Below are 19,423 nucleotides of genomic sequence, written 5' to 3'. Positions count from 1 at the left end.
CCGTGCAGAATGTTCTCAGTGGCTTTCAGGTCCCATAATCATCACTTATTGTGATACGTGGCGTCATGCTGAGTCCATTGTTACTTTTGGGGCCTCGCTGCTGCACCAGTAGCTGACAAGAAGCTCGGTTAAAATTATTCACAGCCTACTTTTATTGTAAGACTGACTCGGCTGACTGTAAACAACATTTTAGTTGTTAGTTTTAGCGCACCTAATGCAGAGGTGGAAAGACTGCTGGATTATTATTATTTTTTAAATCAAAGTACTGTTAATTTGATGAAGCTTTACTTGACCAAAATGAATGTATAAATCCTAAACACTAACGTATCAACCCGCCACAAGTTCACCTGCTTACATTTGTTGGAATGGCCTGACACCTAGAGGCACAATTGAGAAGCACAACTCGAATGACATAAGGTGCTATACTGACGTCCGACGATAGATGGCAGTGTCGACCAAATAGTACGTTGTTGTTGTTTTTTTTAACCGAGCCAGGCCTCACCCTGCGGCTCGGTTGCTAAAGCTTGTTTACCTCTCAACAAAACCATACAGCCAATAGGAATGCAGGGCAGTAATCCATCAAACCGTCACGCTGCACCCTTCATTCATTCACTCCACCCAGTGACGATTTTTTTTTTTTTTTTTAATTTAGTTTGGACCGGTTTTTCAAAAGCCGAACACTCCCTTGTTGCCTTTTACACGGGATTGAAATCAATGTCTCCGCGCTGTTTGCTGTTGACTCCAATGAGGAGGACACAAAGGGAGAGAGGGCGAGAGAGCATCGCATTCAATGAGGGAGAGCGAGCGAGAGAGCCCTCCATCCTTCCTGGTTGGTGGTTTTGATGCGCATCTTCCTTCCTGCCCTCCCTCCCTCCCTCTCTCGGTCTCTCCTCCCTCCATCTCCTCCTCTCGGCGCTCGTCTAGTCTGAGCCGGCCTAGCTCCCTCACGCCGAACCCCGGAACCGAACGCAAACCATCTGGGTGCGAGTCGGCCGGGGCCCCACTTGGCAGGGCAATGCTGCGCTAAGCTAGCCAGCCGTTTGCGCACTTCCTGCCGGCTTGGCTTTGTGCTGAGGGGGATGTAGAGAGGAAGGTGGGATCCGAAGACGCCGCGTCTGCTCTGTGCCCGTCCGCCGAGCGGCCTCTTTGCCAGGCTCCCCCCTCACACAAGATGTCGACCAGGACGCCATTGCCCACGGTGAACGAGCGTGACACCGAGAATGTAAGTCATGTCGTCCACCTTTTATTTTTCGGTTTATTTCGTGAGGCGTTGTTTCGGGGGGGGGGGGGGGGGGGGGGGTGTAATGGCAGCGGCTAGCTAGTGCGACGGAGGGCTACACCTCACACGGCCAATGAGGATTCTCCCCACCACCGTCGAGAACCCACCCGGGATCTCGGAAGGTGCACTTGGCGTGATTGTGACACTTCAGGGCTAGCCCAGACAACGCATTGCGTCAACCTGGGCTGAATATACGGCACCGGGCAACTAATCGTGCGGGGAGGGGAGGGAGTTTTCTTTTCAATATTTAGTGTGGGGGGGTGTTATGTTGCCCTACTTTTTCGCTCGGAAGCATCGCAATGTGACATCCATCACCTCGTGGGCCCCGAGCTGCACTCTCGGTGCTGGAGGAGGAAAGGGAGGAGGAAGCGGTATTATTCATAAGCTTCCCCCTCCCTGACACGACACCGACAAGCCTATGCTGTCCATTTTTATGGTAACATATTTAAAGATAGTAGTAATCAATTACAAAATAGTCGAACAAATTCAGTCAAGTGAGGATCAGCACAATGACCACGCGAAACCCTCCCTTTTGTGTTGAGGTCTCCCCTTGTAGCTTGAAATGCTAAAATTGTCCCCCACAAATTTTTTTGGAGGTGCTTCAAGTTCTTAAATGCTTGAATTTGAATGTTTGGACTGCCAGGGATGCTTCAAATGTCTGACATGCAAAGACATGTAATAAAGATAAATATTAATAAGTACTACAAAAGAATAGGGGTGTTTATGATCAAAAACATTCTAGTTTGCTGTATGAGAACATAATAGCCTGCTCGTTTGGTCCTTGAATTACTTTATTTGAAAGACTTATTTCTGGTGTTTTATGATTTTAGAATGCTTTTCAATAAAGTCCGTGTAATTACGTTGCAAAATCCCCTTTTGCCTTTGGGACATGGAAATGCTCGAGTTGAACTGAGTGCATTGTTTTGGGGTGCTTGAAAATGAAAATGTGTTTTGGAGTGTTTGGAATGCTCTTTGTACACGGAATAGTACAATAATGAAATATAACGGCCCTTTTTTGTCTTTAGAGGTCCAAGTGGTGCTTGGAGTTTACTTTGGGAGCTTGAAATTCTTGGATTTGAGTGTTTTGAGTCTCACAACAAATAGCTAGAGAAAATGTAGGGGCGATTCTGAAACACACAGTTCACCATTAGGTTGCTGAATTTCATTTACAAGCATGAGCAAAATGGTTCAACATGACCTTTTGTCGAGGTGTGCGGACCATATGTGTTAGACGTACTGTTTTAAAGGTCACGCCAGCCATCTTCTATGTTGAACACTTTGAGCTGCAATTTGGTGGTCTCAACGCTCTAGCTTTATTTCGGCTCCGATGTTGTTGATTTGAAAATCTGTACACCACTTTCTAACTAGCATGGTTAACATCTATTCCTTTCCACTCTGATGTTGCGTCACAAAGCGGAAAAAGAGCAGAGAAGTATTCTTTTTTGCAAAGTAACTTCTTTGTACTACTACATTTTAGCATCAATGGCTCTTTAAATGGCAGGAAGTTTGTGCCGATATCCATTTCACGTGAGCTTGAATGGGATTGGAGAGGGTGTGCAAACTTTTGCAACCACTTTATTCATTTTTAGTAATTGTGCAGCTTGTAGGTTATACTAATGGTGGAAAAAGTTATATCATCTCCCAAAAATAATTTGCACAAGGGGTGTGTAGACTTTTTATATGCACTCTATGTCAGTAAAAGGCACTGGCATCAGCCATCTTGCAGCAGCAGGCCCACCAGCAACGGAAGTTCATTGCATAACATCTTAGTCTGTGAAGACCACATGGAAAGCCGTTTGAGGATTTGTTCAATATACTCGCTCGCCTCTCGTTTCTTTTGAAATCATGGGAAGTGACGCACCAGCCCGTCAAGAAGAACCTGTCCCGGTTCCCCGTTTTGGTTCATTCACAATCTTTTTTGGGAGCAGGCCAAGTGCTCAATCAAATTTATTTTTCTTACTGGTTCATCATGCCAAGAAGTTTTCTCAAGCTGATGCGGAAAATCCAAAATGGTCTCTTTCAGAAAATTGTTTTTGTCAAGTGACTCATGGGATGTCGGCATGCGTGCTCATGGCTGAGGTGATGCGCACCCCGCCGGGGGCGGAACGTTTCACCGCGTGAAACGGGAGCCAGCCGGCGGGAAATTATGCTGTGGCTGGGTGTGGCGCTTCGAGACAAGCGGACAATCATGGGACCTTTGACCCCAGCTGCTGTTGCCAGCGTTGCATGCAAGAACAGTGCAAGTCGCATTGGCATATTGTTCCTCTTGACGGTGTGCTGGAATTTTTCGGGTGTTCTCTCAGAAGCTTGAAAATGAATGTCATCCGGTGTTGATAAGGTCAGTGTGTCAATGGGGGGGGTCACATGACTCTCTCATTAGATTAGCACACGGGTAGCACAAACACAACCTTGCGAGTAGAATCACAGCAGAATTAACTCACATCATGATTACTTTTTTTTTTTTTTACAGCACTCGTCCGCAGACGGCTTTGTGGAGCCCCCGGCCCCTCCGACCAAGTCGGCGAGCCGCCACAGTCTCCCGCGATGTCGCAACTCCTTCACCTCCACCGAGGAGCACCCGCACATCGGGAACTACCGCCTCCTGAAGACCATCGGGAAGGGAAATTTCGCCAAGGTCAAGCTAGCGCGTCACGTCCTGACTGGACGAGAGGTAAGGGAAGACACCACCATATGTCATTGTACCTTACGTGTTTTACAAAATAGAACTTTAGTACCTCTATTGACTTTAAGGACTTTTTCTTAGTTGCCCCGAGCATCATGCTTCATCCAGCGTGTGGTCACATTAGCAGGACTGACACCACAAATATATTCCTCCCCCGGTTCGGAGCGCTGATGTCCTTGTCGCCGGCCAATGTTAAACAGGCGTATTGGATACGAGGTCCGGGTCACATGGGAGGAGGGGGCGGGGGGAGTCAGCTTGCTTGCTTTGTTTGCTCGAGCGGCTTTGCTGGCTCATCAGAATGCAAAGTCACGGATCAGAGTGCGGGAACGAACATTTGGAAAGAACACAGACCAATAAAGGCGATGCGATCTGCATGCGAGGGTGAGGCTAAACAAGTGAAAGAGCGCCGTGAGAGGCAGGCGGTGGGCGGGGCAAAGCCTGACTGATCATCTGTCAGTCACACTCGGTTGACTTAAGGTTTTTCAGTTGGATGACAAATGCAAAATGCCAATACTCACAAGGAGCTGCTGTTGACCACAACTCACACCCAGATGCTCACGCAGAAGTAACCGGACAACTCTTGATGTCATGACCAATATTTTGCAACATTTATTTCTAATCACACATTGACCAAAAAAAAATAAATTGCTGTCACGAGTCCGCATGTTGATTGCAAACAGGAATTCTACTCAAGAGGCTCTCAGCCGATTCGCACGCTCGACAGAGAACAAGTGCTGGGAAGACCTAAATATAGACACACGCTCTGTGATAAAGCAAACCAGAGCTCCTATACAATATGGTAAAAAGTTGAGCACACTGAATTCATGAATTGTGAATAAAATTTTCCTACTACTGTTACTGTCCTGTACGCTATCTTTATAAAAGGATTGAGGGAATATCTTTAGTGAGAAACATTGTGACTGTGCATTTCTTGGTATTGATTGAAATTGTTGCCTTTTGTAAGCGCTCACAAAATGCTGCGGAGACCATCTCTCTTTTCCTTTTGCACTTTGGGCCGATCATTGAACCGCGTGCTGATGACCCGTGCAACCCGCCGGGCCAAGACTGACCTGCACAGTCATGTGCAATATATATATATATTTTTTATGCTAATCCTTCCCGTGTTTACTCGCACGACTTTATTTGCATGCTAGCACTCTTGTAAATAAATATATTTCTGTCAATCAGAAAGCTTTTCAAGGTGCGACTCAGCCGCGGCGTGTTTTGGTAAAACTACCACATGCGGGGAAATAATGAGCATGGCAACAAACAAAATGAAACTCCCTGAGAGTGGGAATTAGTTTTGACACTTGCTGAGTTTCTAACACTCCCCCTCCCCCTCTGCATTTTGTCTCCTAAGGTGGCAGTCAAGATTATCGACAAAACCCAGCTGAATCCCACCAGTCTACAGAAGGTGAGTCCCGCTTATCATCTATTTGTAATTTCCATTCATTTGTTCTTCATATTTCTCTACCACCGAAGTAATGCCAAGAGGAAAAGCCCCAAATCATACCCGTCTATCAGTTTATTTCGTTTTTCTTTCAATTCTTGCAAACATTTGTCACGATGACAAAAGCGCTCCCGGGGTGTGTTTGATCTCCTCACCTCCACCTCCCTTCCATCCCCTCCCGCTGCGCTCACCGTTTGTTTTGCGGTTTGACCGCAGCTAAAAATACAACCGCCTGTCTCTTTGTTGCTTACCTTTTGTCAAATAGTCATGAACAATTACAACAAAAGCCACTCTTGGCCGATTCTAAATCTGGCGCTTTCTCATGATTATAAACACACACACTGATTCGGAAAAATTCAGCTCTTCTAGACAAGTAGAACATTTGCTAATGTGTGTGTGTGTGAGCCACCTGCTTTGAGTTTTTTACCTAAAAATACCGCAGCTTGACTGGCAGAGGTGCTTTCACATCACATCATCGCAGCTCCACCGAGGAACAAATTTCCTTACGGCTGTCACGGAAGGGCCATTACAATAATCACACCTTGTAAAAATCACAATTATGATGATGATAGGACTTTATTCATCCCACAGCGGGGAAATCTATTTGTCACATACCTTGGCTCGACTGGTGATTCCATCTCATCGATATTAAAGTAGCGTTAAGGGAAATTTTTTTTTTTTCGATGGAAGTGACGCTTGCCAATTTCCAAATACAGCGTGATGTTTTCTTTCTCCCCCCACTGTTGCGCAATATCTCGTCTGGATCGTGTCTCCCACATCCAGCGCTGCTCTCCCGTCCACAATCTGTAATTGACTTTGACCATAATGGGATCTGACTGCAATTGTTCAGCTAATCAGCACAAAAGAGGCAGTCATCTCATCTAAGCCAGATTCATTTCGGCGTGCGGGCTCTTTTGTTTAACAGCCTATTATGTGGTTTGTAATCTGTGCACACACATCGCTGTAATGAACATCTACGACGCCGTTTGCGTCAGTGGCGAGACGATTCTCAGTTTGAGTTCAGTCCGGGTTAGGAGACGATCGGTCGGATCGTGCGCTGCCAGGGGACGACGCGCGGTAGCGGCGTCATATGACTTTGTCGGAGCGGCGACCAATCGGATCTCAGCTATGAATTATTCAGCGCGCCTTTCAGATGTCTGCTTCGGTTGCTTTCAGAGGGGTCAACACAAGCAGATGTCCTTCGGAGCTTAGTTTATTGCTTTATTTACTTAATTTTGAATGTTGAATCAAAAAACAAAAAGTGTTTGTCATATTTATGACTTAAGTGGAGTTTGTTTCTGTTCTAATTCCAATTTAATCCGCTTGATGGAAATGAATGACAAAAGCACTTAGTGTATATCGCGCTCCTCCCACTGAGGTTAAATGAAAGACAAATACCATAAAACTTTATTTCAGCGGTTTTCAATTTACGACTTGAGTCCTCGCCGTACGACCAAAACCACTAACCTGTGCTATTATTAGCATGAAAAATACTTGTAAGTCATAAATATAAAACAACCTGCTTGGCTGATGACAAAGCACATTTACCTTAAATTTGTCAAAGAGCCATGGGCGTGGATCAAATGCTAACGTTTGACTTTTGGATCAGTTTGAACAGTTTTTTTTGTATCAAAACAAAATTTGATACATTAGTAGATGATGCGGTTGTACCTGCTTGCAGATTTCAATGTCTTCCACTTCACCTCTCGTGGTTGACTGTAACTGTATACAGAAGGTCCATCTGCAATGCAGACGCCTCGTGTCTCATAATGCACCAATCGTCTCCTGGCCTCAATCGATGACCTCATTGACTCGCCGTGTCCTATGCCATCCTCGGGAACAGCAGCTACTCGAGCTGCATTAAACGGGAACGGCCACAGTCAACTCCCCCCCACCCACCCACACACACTCTTGGCCGACTGACATGTGAGGCGGCCAGTAAAGCATCAGCATTGTTACTGGGCCGTCAAGTGTTGCCGGGTTTCACATGCCAGCCGGGTGACGCTCATTAGAGTCCACGAGGACTTTTTAGCAGCATGTCAGGGAGGGCATTTTGGGTTTAGATGTCTAGTCATTCTTTGACAACATTGCTTGAGGATGTCTGAGCTGCCTCAAACTTTGCACGCATCATTAGTAGAAATGGAGCATGGCTATTATCGCAAACACTTACCAACGCAGCATGTCGTTAGCTATTAGCTAATATAGCCTCTCACCGCTAGTTTCGTTTTCGAATTCTTCCGCAAGTGGTCGATGATAGACACAGCCGCCGGTTTTACTTTTAATGACTTTATCGAACAAACGGTAAGAAAGCAAACCCGCGTGCGTTCCCAAGCTGCCAACGACCGCAACTCACGGCAAGTAAATCAACACGCAGGGTGGCTAATGGTTAGCCGCTTAATTGCTGACTTCTGATGTCGGAGGGGGAACACTGCGTATACCTCGGTGCACTTCTATCAGTGCGGCTCTGCTTGCCGTCATTGTGGTGATTGATCGCCATTGCACGTGTCGTGTTAAATATGGCTTCCTGTTGCTGAGCGGGCCGCTTCTAAAAGCGGATACGAGCAACGTGCAGTCAACCCTATCGATGGAGTCACTCGGGTGTCTTTACATGCACAGTGGACCGGACACAGTTAGCTTGTCTTTTAAACTGTGGTAAATCTGGGATGTTCTATTTTTTTTAATTTTATTTCCCCTACTGTTGGTCTCTTAGTAGGATCTCAGTAAAAACCACATGGACTGGAACACAGGATAATGAAAGAAACACACTTTGTGGTTGTCATTTCGAATATAATTATTGGGGGCTCCTGCGTGTGTGATTTAGTTTCCAGATTCCCACCACTGGCGCCTTTTTGTTAGTCCGTCAATCTGACACTGACTTTTCTCTTCTTGTGGCCTCCTGATGGGCTCGCCATGGACAGAAGCTGATTTGTTTGCTTAATGTCGAAAGCAAGCTTGCAAGTCTCTCCAATCGGAGGACGAATCGAATCAAAGGACTTCAAAATTAAAGTATATCGAGGGCGGAAAAATAGCCTTGAGCAATTTTTGAGAAACAAGATACTTGGAATAGTCGGGGACTTATTTCACTCCGACTCAATGACTTCTACCAAGATGAGGAAGACGAAACAGTAAACAAAGAACAACGATGAAGGACATCCAGTGTTTTTTTTTTTTTCCTGGCACATGGCTGTTATAAAAAGAAAAGGACGAGCTTTGTTTGGAAAAGACACCATTTCTATTCTTCCCGTTGTCTTCCCACTCTTGCACAAAGGCTACTTTTGTGTTTATCGTTTTGTTTACCTGCTCAAGGAATGCAGAAGGGGAATTTAGTCTCAGCGTCTCATCCTGAGATGAGTGCTTTTTGTACATTGTTTTGTGTCCTACATTGAAGGAAGGAAGCGCCGCTTCTTTGGCTGCCTGTCAGCATGTCTAAATCCAATCTTTAGTACTACTACTGCGTTTGATACCCCAACAGAACAATACCAGAGTGCCGAAACTGTTAGCATCCTTTCCTAGCTGAAAATCAGGCTATTTTCAAGAGTTTACTCGCCATCAGTTATGGTTAACAACTTAGCCAGATGCTCATTGTTAGCCCGTTTGCCAATTGGATTTCCTTTTCTATGTTAGCATTAAGCTAGCAAGGACTAGAGTATGTTGTTTTGCGCTCTGAAGTCTGTGTACCTATGTTAGCATTAAGCTAGCAAGGACTAGAGTATTTTGTTTTGTGCTCTGAAGTCCGCGTACCTAAAACAAATTTTTGGTCCATCGAGACTTTGGCGTTCTGACCGCACACAGGAAATGAGGTTGGACCGAGCTTGCAAAGCACCTCCTGAGATCCGCCAAGGGAAACGCATCATGTTAAGACATCTGTGGGTCAGGGGATGTTGACGCTGTAATGTTTTTGTAGGCATTTCAATCCTCAAAATAGGACTCTTCTATTAATCCCTGCTTTCATCCCCGCTCTGCCCTGTCTGACTCTCTGGCCCTAATCTGTAAATAAGGACTGTTTATTTTCAACGTTGAAATGCTGTTTCAGAGCGCCGGGATCCAAATCCAAGGTCGATACAGGTTAGGAATTGGTTCAGCCGTTTGCTTTTATTTTGAAGGTTTATAGCTGAAGTTGAAGATGCTCATTCAGAGATACGCCCTACTTTGTTTATATATTTTCCATCAGTTGTGAAATAGTCCGCCATCCGATCGGGCTGCCGTAATGGCTGTTTACACGCATCTCGTGCGTTATCCAATGAGATGCCGTCACGCCCGGGGCCCGACGACGGCCTTGGTCTGGTTCGGATGAGCGGAAAGCAATCGGGCGGACACGTCAAATGTTGAGGCTGCTTAGTCGTGCATTTATTTATGACTTCATGTGTTCACGGATGCGTTTTTACTGCTGCGTGTGATTCCGTTGGTTTCCCTTTTACACCACAGATATAAAAAAAAAAATTAAAAAAGCAAATATTGGAGGGCAGGACATGATTCCTTTTGAAACACGATTCACGCTATGCGCATACACACGTACACTCCCTCATTAGAGCAATGAGGACTTGGTAACAATAATGTCCTTGTTGGAGGAGCATCTGTGACTGAAATAGTCCAGCCAGTCTAGGTAAACGTAGCCGGTCTGATATATGTTGGTCTGCGTGGAGGGACTGCAGTAATTAAGGCTGGTTTGGGAGTCTAGGTGCCCCTGGGCGGCTGGAAGTAGGTCACTGGCACAGACTACTGAATCTCCAAACGTGTTGAACAATGCACGTATTGTCATATTTGTCTAATTAGCGTGCCGTTGTTTTGGTTTCGTTAAAGTTCTCTTTCAACTCATTGATTAAAGGGATTGAATTTCGGAACAAGCCTAAAAATGGATTCGAGCGCTACTGTGTGGCCTTGCGCCCGTAGATATTATTGACATTAACACCGGGGCGCCCCCCCCATCAAAGATCTCATCAGCCTCGGCGGTGACAACATCGCTATTGACCGTCAACCCCCCCCCCCGTCTGTCGTTTTCCACAGCTCTCGTCAGATTTGTTGTAATTTTCACTTCCAAGCGGCTGCACGCATGTGAGGGGGCTTCGGGGTAGTGACGCACACGAGAGCGAGCGAGGCAGGAAGAAGCAGACATCAAGATGAGATAGCGACTCTTTAATCCAGCCCTCATTCATAAGGATGAAGAATGTCCATCTTGATGGCCAAGTCATATGAACTGAGGCCACAGCCCGTTTTGTTTATTGTCTTCTACTTCAGGCCATTCTCGAGTAATTGTAGTTGATTAATAATAAGCTTTTTTTTTTTTTTTTTTAACAGACCTTGAGTTTCCTGCATGGTTTGTTTAAAAGGCATTTGAGACAATTAGAAAGAATAGAAAGCGTGGCCGTGACCAAATAAGGTCACGGAAACCGCGGAAACAATTTAGTTTGGCCTTCAATGTATTGGAATAGAAAATTGAACAAAGGATCATTTTACGTTTGGAGTGATTTATGACCTTGCGGGCCAAAAAGCTGGAATGCTGAAAATGATAGAAAGAGACGCCGTATGGTCTGGCATGTAGTCGTGAATGCGTGTTGGATATCCAATATCTGTGTAAATTGGGTGGCAATCGTATATAATAACTTGTCAAAATGATATCGGTCACAATATGCGATACTCGTATCGGAATACAGGATGGATTTACATTTCTGTCATCAAGTCTCTTATAGTTTGTTCCTCTCAGCTTTTAAATTTAGATTGTTTAATTGAAATATAAAAGATGAAGTGCTATTGCAGCATTTTGATCATTACTGGCGGTATACCGCTAAGTGACAAATTTGTATTTGAATACGCTGCCGTTTTTAAGATTCTGTTTCATCATGTTTTGATTGTCCTTTTTTTTTTTTAAATTTGACTTCCTTTCTTTTAAGTTACAATGCATCATTATTGACTTGAGTGAGTTTTCTCCTTGTTGAGAGTGTCTAGCAGTGGAGCCTGAGAGCGGAAGACAGAATTTGCGAATAAAGTACCTGAGAGGTCCCAACTGGGTCGGGCTCAAGCCTCACTAAACTCCATCCGATGACCTAGAAACAAACACATTTACTGGCTTATGTAACATTTTGATGCCTTACCGACTTCTCACAAACGTAAAATATAAACCGCAGGTAAGCAAACAAAGACCGACGTCACCGTTGACGTCAAAAGGCAGCAAAGTCCTTTTTTTGGAGAGCGTTGGCGGCTCAGGCGGGCAGTCAGCAGAATGTAAATGATTCAACAGCACCTCTAAGTGGCTGCAGGAGCTCGTCTGACATGACGCCAAGCCGCTCTTAAAGCTCTGCAGTCAGTCGATAAACATGAGAACAAAGATGAGTGTGGATGATTTTATTGGACTGCCTGGAAGCTTGTGGACTGATACCGCAGTGTGTCGGTGGATTTTTATTCATTTATTTACGCTACTCAACATCCTCGAAAACAAAACTGCGCATCAGTCATGATGCCTTACATAGCACCCAAGTCCCATGATGCTCCACTCTTCTCGTCTAATCCACTTTGCAGCGTTGTGTGCCGGAGTTGTGCGCATAATAGCATTTTGCAAGCACGCCTTATCAGCAATTTTCAATAAGACAAACGTCTCTGTGTGTGTCAACAGCTCTTCAGGGAAGTGCGGATAATGAAGTTACTGAATCATCCAAATATTGGTAAGTTCTGATATTTGGTCATGACATTAAAAGTCACTTTTCGATGGGAGACAAGAAATCATATTTGGAACGGGAATTATTTTTGATCCAATATTTGCTGTTAGATGTTGGATCATTCAATTCGGGTTATTTATATTTAGATGACGTTTTAGTCGTCAAAAATATTTTTTGAGCCAATTAATACTTAGTAGAATTTTCTTTGTTATCATAGTCAAGCCTAAACTTGTTTTTGTGCCCTCTGCAGTAAAATTATTTGAGGTGATTGAAACGGAGAAGACGCTCTATTTGGTGATGGAGTATGCCAGTGGTGGTGAGTGACACTTTATGACTTTATGCATACTAAAACCACACTAAGACCACATAAGCCACGCCCCAGAGTCCTTTACTCCAGCATGCATACACGCTAAAGTTCCTCTGCATTCTCCAGGTGAGGTGTTTGACTATCTAGTGGCTCACGGTCGGATGAAAGAGAAGGAGGCCAGGGCCAAGTTCAGGCAGGTGAGTCAGCGACAGCGTGTGAGCCGCGAGATGATGCTGTGTCACAGACTGCGGAGGCTCACTCACGCTCTGCAGCTGCATGTGCTGACACCCAGTGGCGCGCCATCAGCATTGAACCGATCGATGCTCGTCAAGATGACTCACACTGTTTGTAAACCACGCCTAACATCTGACCTGTGACCTTTGTTTTTTTTTTTAGATTGTGTCTGCCGTGCAGTATTGCCACCAGAGGAGGATAGTTCACAGGGATCTAAAGGTGACAAGATAAATTTTACAGATATTTCAGATCAGCTAACGTGTCTTTCGCCTTCAGGCCGAGAACCTCCTGTTGGACGCCGACATGAACATCAAGATAGCGGATTTTGGCTTCAGCAACGAGTTCACTGTGGGCAGCAAGCTGGACACCTTCTGTGGTTCTCCACCCTACGCCGCCCCGGAACTCTTCCAAGGGAAGAAGTACGACGGACCCGAGGTGGACGTGTGGAGCCTCGGGGTCATCCTCTACACGCTGGTCAGCGGATCCCTGCCCTTCGACGGACAAAACCTCAAGGTGACCATTTTTTTCTCACAGCTGTGTGCCGACCAGGTATTTCCCAAAAGGATTTTTTTTTTTTTTTGGGGTTACGTGCATCAACATGTTTCCTGAATGAACAGATTGAGTAGAATTTCCTGTTTCTAACATTAGGAAGAGCGAGACTCTCCGGAGGTTTATCCGGCCTACTTTAGTAATGCACAACTGCCAAAATGATTCACGAGGCGGCGGCAGTTTACAGAGAGGAAATGTGATACACTTTTTGTTCGTTTTCATGGCCATGAGTTTTTAGCCCCCAGTATGGAAGTTTTGTTTTTATCACTGGAGGAGCATTGATTTGTTTGTGTGCAGGAAGTCAAATGTACATCAAAAGTTAGATTGCAATTTTAAGTTTGATGATATCATTAAAACTTTTTTTTTTTTTTTCTCCATGCAGGAACTGAGAGAGCGGGTCCTGCGGGGCAAGTACCGCATCCCCTTCTACATGTCCACAGACTGTGAAAACCTGCTGAAAAAACTACTGGTGCTTAACCCGGTCAAACGTGGCAGTTTGGAGGTACTTTTTGTTGATTTGTTTTTTGGTGAAGATTCCTATTCGTCACTTGGAGCGTGTTTGGCCGGCCGGCTCATAGAAACCATGTTTGTTGTCAGTTCCCAGTCGATACCGCTGCTACTGAAACCGAGCCGATGCTCGTCGCTAATAACAATCGATCCGTTTGTTGTTCAGCTTTGCTAGTCGTTCGAATGTTTCAAAACAGCCTTGCACACAGCCCGCAGTCACAGTTGAATGTCATTAAAAGTCGTCATGTGGTGGAATCAACAACATTCGAATTGCCTTTGTCAGCAAATCATGAAAGACCACTGGATGAATGTGGGTCACGAGGAGGAGGAGCTTAAGCCGTATATCGAGCCCGAGGCCGACTTCAGCGACTCCACCAGAATAGGTGCGTTATGGCCACCGCCGAGGTCGCCTTGGCGAGAGTCACTCGCTTCTTTTCCCTTTTACCGACAGAGCTCATGGTGACCATGGGATTCCCCAAAGATGAGATCACAGAGTCCTTACAAAGCCAGAAGTATGATGATGTCATGGCCACTTATCTGCTGCTGGGAAGAAAAGCGCCAGAGGTCAGACTGTCTCATCTCAACATCATCACTGGTGTTAAATGCAATTTAACCTCACTTCATTCACTGCCAACTGCTTTCAAATCAAATTGCATTTTGAGCCATCGTTCAAGATTCGCATCGTTTGCCGAGCCGAGATTTTTCCTAATCGTTTTCATGTCCCACGCGATACAATACGTGACCATGTAATTGTTCTTTCTTGGCCAGTTCGAGGGGAGCGAGCCCCTGACCAACAGCGTCCTGGCTCAGCGGCAACGTCCCACCAGCGACATCAACAACGGCTCCAGTATTTCTCCCGCCCATCCCAAAGTCACGCGCAGCATCTCGGCCAATCAGAAGCAGCGCCGCTACAGCGATCATGGTGGGGATGATGGTGGTGGGGATGGTGGTGGTGGTGTCGTAGAGAAGCGAAGTATAGTAACCCCTTTCTTCCCGGCTCGGAAAGTGCTGCTGGCTGAATACTGTGGAGGGGGGGAAGTTGCTGACACCTGTTGCCCGGTTACAGTCAAGTCCACCTGTAAATGACGCTAAAGAGACAATATATTATTTTCTGTGCAGTTTTGAAGTTGGAACAGATTTTTCATCGAAGATTTTTTCATTTGTCCCTCCTAGTTTACTATAGGCGACAACTGAAACAAAACATAAAAGGAGTCAACTTGCTAACGTAATGTGCTAGCATAATGCTAACGCAAAGAACGGGCTAATGAAATTAGCATAGATGTCAGAGTCATGTCAAAGCAGCTTCCTCCTGTCATGTGGGACCGTTGTGTCTGGTGACCTCTGCTGGCCGGCTGCGTTGCTGCAGCGCCTCATAGCATGAGGAGCGATCGGCTTTGCTTTGTAACACATTGGAAAAAGGGTGACGTTGCATTCTTTGTCGATTGGAAATGTCCACGGTGGTTTTGTAAATTGTGTCCTTCAGTGGCTTTGCTCGATGTTAAGGTAGTCAATGGGTCTCATTCACTGGTATTTTACGATACTTAGATGGCTCATTCTATTGAACTCCTTTCATAGTGAATGCTGTGATATAAAATTATTTGTGGACAATTAAATTTTTTGCAATATCGCATCCAGTGAATGAGGCCCAACGACCTTTCTAATCAGTATCTGCTGCTCTTTTTATTCGTTTAGCCTTCTCAAGTCATTGTCTTGGTCTGGACTTTTTTTTAGTGGGTCCCTCTGTGCCGCCGGCGGTGTCATACACGCGGCGGGGTCAGGCTTTGAGCGTGGAGAGCGACCACCGAGAGGAATGGGACGGTGCCCGCCGACTGGAGCTCAGCACTTCCAAGGGAGACGTTCCCGCCTCGCCACTGGGAGTGCAGGAAAGGAAGAAAACCACAAGCGGTGTCGGGGTGAGCGCTCTTACCTTTGCTCCTCCCCACGAGATGGCACCAAAGCCCTGCTTTTTGTTCGATCGAAGCTCCTCTTCTGACTTTTTTTCTTTTCTCACCACAGACCAACGGCTCAATGACTCGCAGGAACACGTATGTGTGCGAGCGATCCTCCACCGAGCGCTATTCGGCCATTCCCAACGGCAAAGACAGCAGGTGACCCACTGTTCTGTTTCAAAGGCAGTTTGAGAGGAGCCGTCATCATGGTGTCATTTTGAAACCGTTCGCCCCTGTCGTATCAGTTTAACCGAGGTGTCGGGCAGCACCCCGTCGACTGCAGTGACCTCCGCGCGGCCTCGCCACATCAAGTCCATGTCATCTTCGGGACACCCTTCAAAGAGCACACTGCCCCCCATTGATGACAGCACGGAGTTGAAATCCAGGTGAGCACTCACTTTTATTTTTATTCTAATGTTGGCCACCAGAGGGCAGTAAAATCCCCAAGACATACACAGATTTGATGATGAAACTTATTCGAACCTTGATTATGCTTCGTGACACAATGCAAAAAATTAAATAAAATTTGTTTTTGTTCTTTCAGCTCCTCTCCAAGGGGTCCTTCCACCTCTCCCTCCGCACACAGTATTAGCACCCCCGAGAAGAACCGCTTCCCGCGGGGCACCACCAGCCGCAGCACCTTCCACGGCGCCCAGCTGCGAGACCGCCGCAGCGCCACCTACAATGGGCCGCCGGCCTCGCCCACGCTGTCTCACGACACGGGCGCCCTGGCGCAGCAGCGACGAGGCACCTCCACTGGTATCATCAGCAAGATCACCTCCAAGTTTGTCCGCAGGTCAGTGGTTTGTAGTTTCTCTAGATAAATATGGACTCGTTCTTCAATACCATCATTTTTTTTTTGTTAGGGACACGCATAATTTCTTGAGAGAAAAATCTTGTATCAGGTTTTACGCCCACATTCAACATTTGAGTTAGCGCGGTACTTCACCACCCTCCCCCTCTGTCTCTCTTGCTTACGTCTTTCTTTTCTTTTCTTCTCCTGCCCTTGGCATAGAGCTCTGTCTTTCAGGTCCACTCGGAGGTAGGACAACACTTTGTGCCCCAAATAACGCAGGACGTTTTAATAACTCCCTTCAAGTCCCTCTGTAGCACCTCCTTTGCCTATTGACACCTACTTGTTGTTATGCTGTTTACATTGTCACTCTCGCTCTCTCTCACTGTCTCTTGTCCACTTACCTTGAGAAGCAACCTCGCACTCACCAGCTTCATTGTAACATGCTCCTCATGTTGTTGCCGCTCTTCCTCCTCCTCCTGACGTCTTACTCTTGCCCCCCCCCCCCCTCTTCGTCTTCATGCCGAGAGAAAAGAATCGGGCTCGACGGAGAGTAGACCAACTGGCAGGAGATAGTAGTTAGCCTTATTGTGTGCTCACCCAGGAGTGTGGATTCTTTCCTGGCATGACGCCTGAAGCACCTCGCTGTGTTACACTGACGATGATGATGGATTTCCGTGAATCTGGCGGGAGTATCAACAAATTGGTTTTCTTGGTTTGATTTCAGGGTGCCCAGCGAGGGAGAGGCCAGTGCCAGGACAGATACACCCAGGTGACTATTCATTTCCAGGGCAGTGAATAAGTTACACGTTTTGGTTTTGATTTCATCTCATCTGCCGCGGTCTCAGGAGCGCGTCGGGCGACCCCAAGGAGGACGGCGGCCGGGACTCCAAGCCGCGCTCGCTGCGCTTCACCTGGAGCATGAAGACCACCTCGTCCATGGAGCCCTCGGAGATGATGCGGGAGATCCGCAAGGTCCTGGACGCCAACAGCTGCGACTACGAGCAGCGGGAGCGCTTCCTGCTCTTCTGCGTGCACGGCGACGCCCGCCAGGACAACCTGGTCCAGTGGGAGATGGAAGTGTGCAAGCTTCCTCGCCTCTCACTCAACGGCGTGCGCTTCAAGAGGATATCGGGCACGTCCATCGCCTTTAAGAACATCGCTTGCAAAATTGCCAACGAGCTCAAACTGTGACGCAACTACAACAGCAGCAGCAGCAGCAACAACAACAACTGCGGGCTCATCTCATCACTGGATTCATGCACTGAACGTCCTCGCCGCGCATTATCAGGGTGGCCTCGGCTGGTAGCGTGCAATACTGGCCACGAATGTACTGCACAGAGGAGACGGCCTCATCGGACCCTCTGTGACGGCTTACAGCGACATCTTTTCTGTTTGTTTGAAACTGTCCGTCCAGGCCTGTGTGTGTCTTTCGCTCTCTCTCTTCCTTTCAAAGGACACATAACATGCAGTATGCAGCTGAACACCCTGCAATAATGTTTTTGTTTTCTAAACGACTACTACCAGATCTTACGCTGAATAACTCGCCGCTTTTTCCACCTGTGTTCCGTGCGTATGTAGAGCAGGCTGGAGCTCATACTAAAAACGATGTAAAAAGAATTGTACTGTATGCATAACATCTGCAGGTACTGTATATTGATTTTTGAGTTGTGTACAGATTTTCTTTCATGGGATTTATTTTCTTTTTTGGTTCCCAATATAAGTGATGTCTCTTAGAGCATTTTCCTTTTTTTTTTTTGCTCTGTGAATTTTTTTTTTTTTTTTTTTTTTAAAAAGCCTGAATAGCGTTTTTCCATTTCATGTAACGAGCACTAAATTATTTTGCGGAATATGAAAGGGAGACGTTCCCTTGCCTTTTGTGTTCTATTTTATTTGCCTATGGAGGAAACGAAAAGAAGAAAAAAAAAAACAAAGTTGCACCATGTAGTAGTAAAACTGAAAATGTGTTCACTTTATTTTCTCTGGGCAGTAAGGGGGCGAGGTTAATGTGAAGGTCCCTGCTGCCCTTTGCACAAGTTTTCTCACTATGACAGTATGCACCTGTTGTTTCTTTCCAACAAGATTTGCTGGTCCTCGGTTACATTAAAAGCAGGCATTTAAATCAGTTCGCCAAGAAGCATGAGAAGTTAAAAAAAAAAAAAAAGAGAACGTTCGTCTCAACACCCTTGTTTGGTCCTGCATCTCCACCAATGTGATACTTGTGTATCTCTTGTTTTTGTTCTGGATTTATTTTTTGTTAATTCAGCAAATTTTATTGTATTTATTCCATTACATTGTAATGTGCTGCTTTGTAGAAATAAGGTGTGCACTTTGTTGGAGAAAATAAAAAGGATTTTATTTGTTTGTATTCATTTCATTTCATTGCTGACAGCTAATATGCGGATTTGTTTTTTATGTCGTACCACAACTGCCCTGCGGTGGGCAGCATGGTGCCACAGTGCGTCCACGTTGCATAAAAGTTCAGACGAAAAAGGTGGACAGGTGAGGAAAAAAAAAATGAAGGTCCCAATTGGGGAATATGCGTCACACAGCCCATCTCTGGCCCCCCTTCGACAGTTTTACGACTGGAAGGTAAGAGGAAATGTTTGTCTGTCTAAAATGTACTGTTTTTGTTAGAAAAAGTACGTTAATTGCCTTTTTTTTGTACTGGCGTCTCAATTGGTGTATTTTCAGTCTGGACGCTAGGGGGCCTCGAAAATCAGGGTGAAATTCAACACAATTTCGTTTAAACGTTTAACGATTCTAGATTTTAAATAGTGTAAAAACTATGAACAATTAAATAAGCGAAAAGGAGAAAAATAGCGAATACAGTCAATGTAGAAATTTAAATGTTTTTGAATTTAATGGGCAAAACAACTTAAAGGTTGGTGTGGTTTGAATTCGTCAAAATGTTTGTAAAGTAGACGATGAAACAACAAATATGAATTTCTTCCTTGACGCCGTATACTGCAAAAACGCTTGGGCCTTGACTCAAGCCACCATTTTGTGGCTAATTGTTTCC

General features: G+C 45.7%; 1 protein-coding gene across 2 annotated transcripts; it reads left to right on the top strand.

Annotated features, from left to right (window-relative positions):
* Nucleotides 1–662: 662 nt before the first annotated feature.
* On the top strand, nt 663–18,769 carry mark1 (MAP/microtubule affinity-regulating kinase 1). Of its 2 annotated transcripts, XM_037271422.1 has the most exons (19): nt 663–1,222; nt 3,750–3,950; nt 5,323–5,376; nt 12,020–12,068; nt 12,313–12,378; nt 12,496–12,566; nt 12,766–12,822; nt 12,880–13,116; nt 13,535–13,654; nt 13,943–14,042; nt 14,111–14,223; nt 14,428–14,581; nt 15,391–15,572; nt 15,676–15,767; nt 15,854–15,994; nt 16,153–16,404; nt 16,624–16,650; nt 17,129–17,173; nt 17,250–18,769. In XM_037271422.1, exons 1-19 carry the CDS (start codon nt 1,172–1,174, stop codon nt 17,593–17,595), a joined length of 2,358 nt encoding a protein of 785 aa, XP_037127317.1. In that variant the 5' UTR covers nt 663–1,171; the 3' UTR covers nt 17,596–18,769. The 2 variants fall into 2 exon arrangements, with proteins under 2 accessions (XP_037127317.1, XP_037127318.1); XM_037271423.1 differs by lacking the exon at nt 16,624–16,650 and having other exon boundaries at nt 665–1,222.
* Nucleotides 18,770–19,423: the final 654 nt, after the last annotated feature.

This window comes from Syngnathus acus, chromosome 15 (assembly GCF_901709675.1).
Source record: "Syngnathus acus chromosome 15, fSynAcu1.2, whole genome shotgun sequence".
NCBI classification, from domain to species: domain Eukaryota; kingdom Metazoa; phylum Chordata; class Actinopteri; order Syngnathiformes; family Syngnathidae; genus Syngnathus; species Syngnathus acus.
This window is presented reverse-complemented; position numbering and strand designations above follow the sequence as displayed.

Coding starts and splice junctions, on each gene's coding strand:
- mark1 (XM_037271422.1), top strand. CDS start 1,172: ATGTCGACCAGGACGCCATTGCCCACGGTGAACGAGCGTGACACCGAG. Junction 12,069..12,312: donor ACTGAATCATCCAAATATTG/GTAAGTTCTGAT, acceptor TGCCCTCTGCAG/TAAAATTATTTGAGGTGATT. Junction 15,573..15,675: donor AAACCACAAGCGGTGTCGGG/GTGAGCGCTCTT, acceptor TTCTCACCACAG/ACCAACGGCTCAATGACTCG.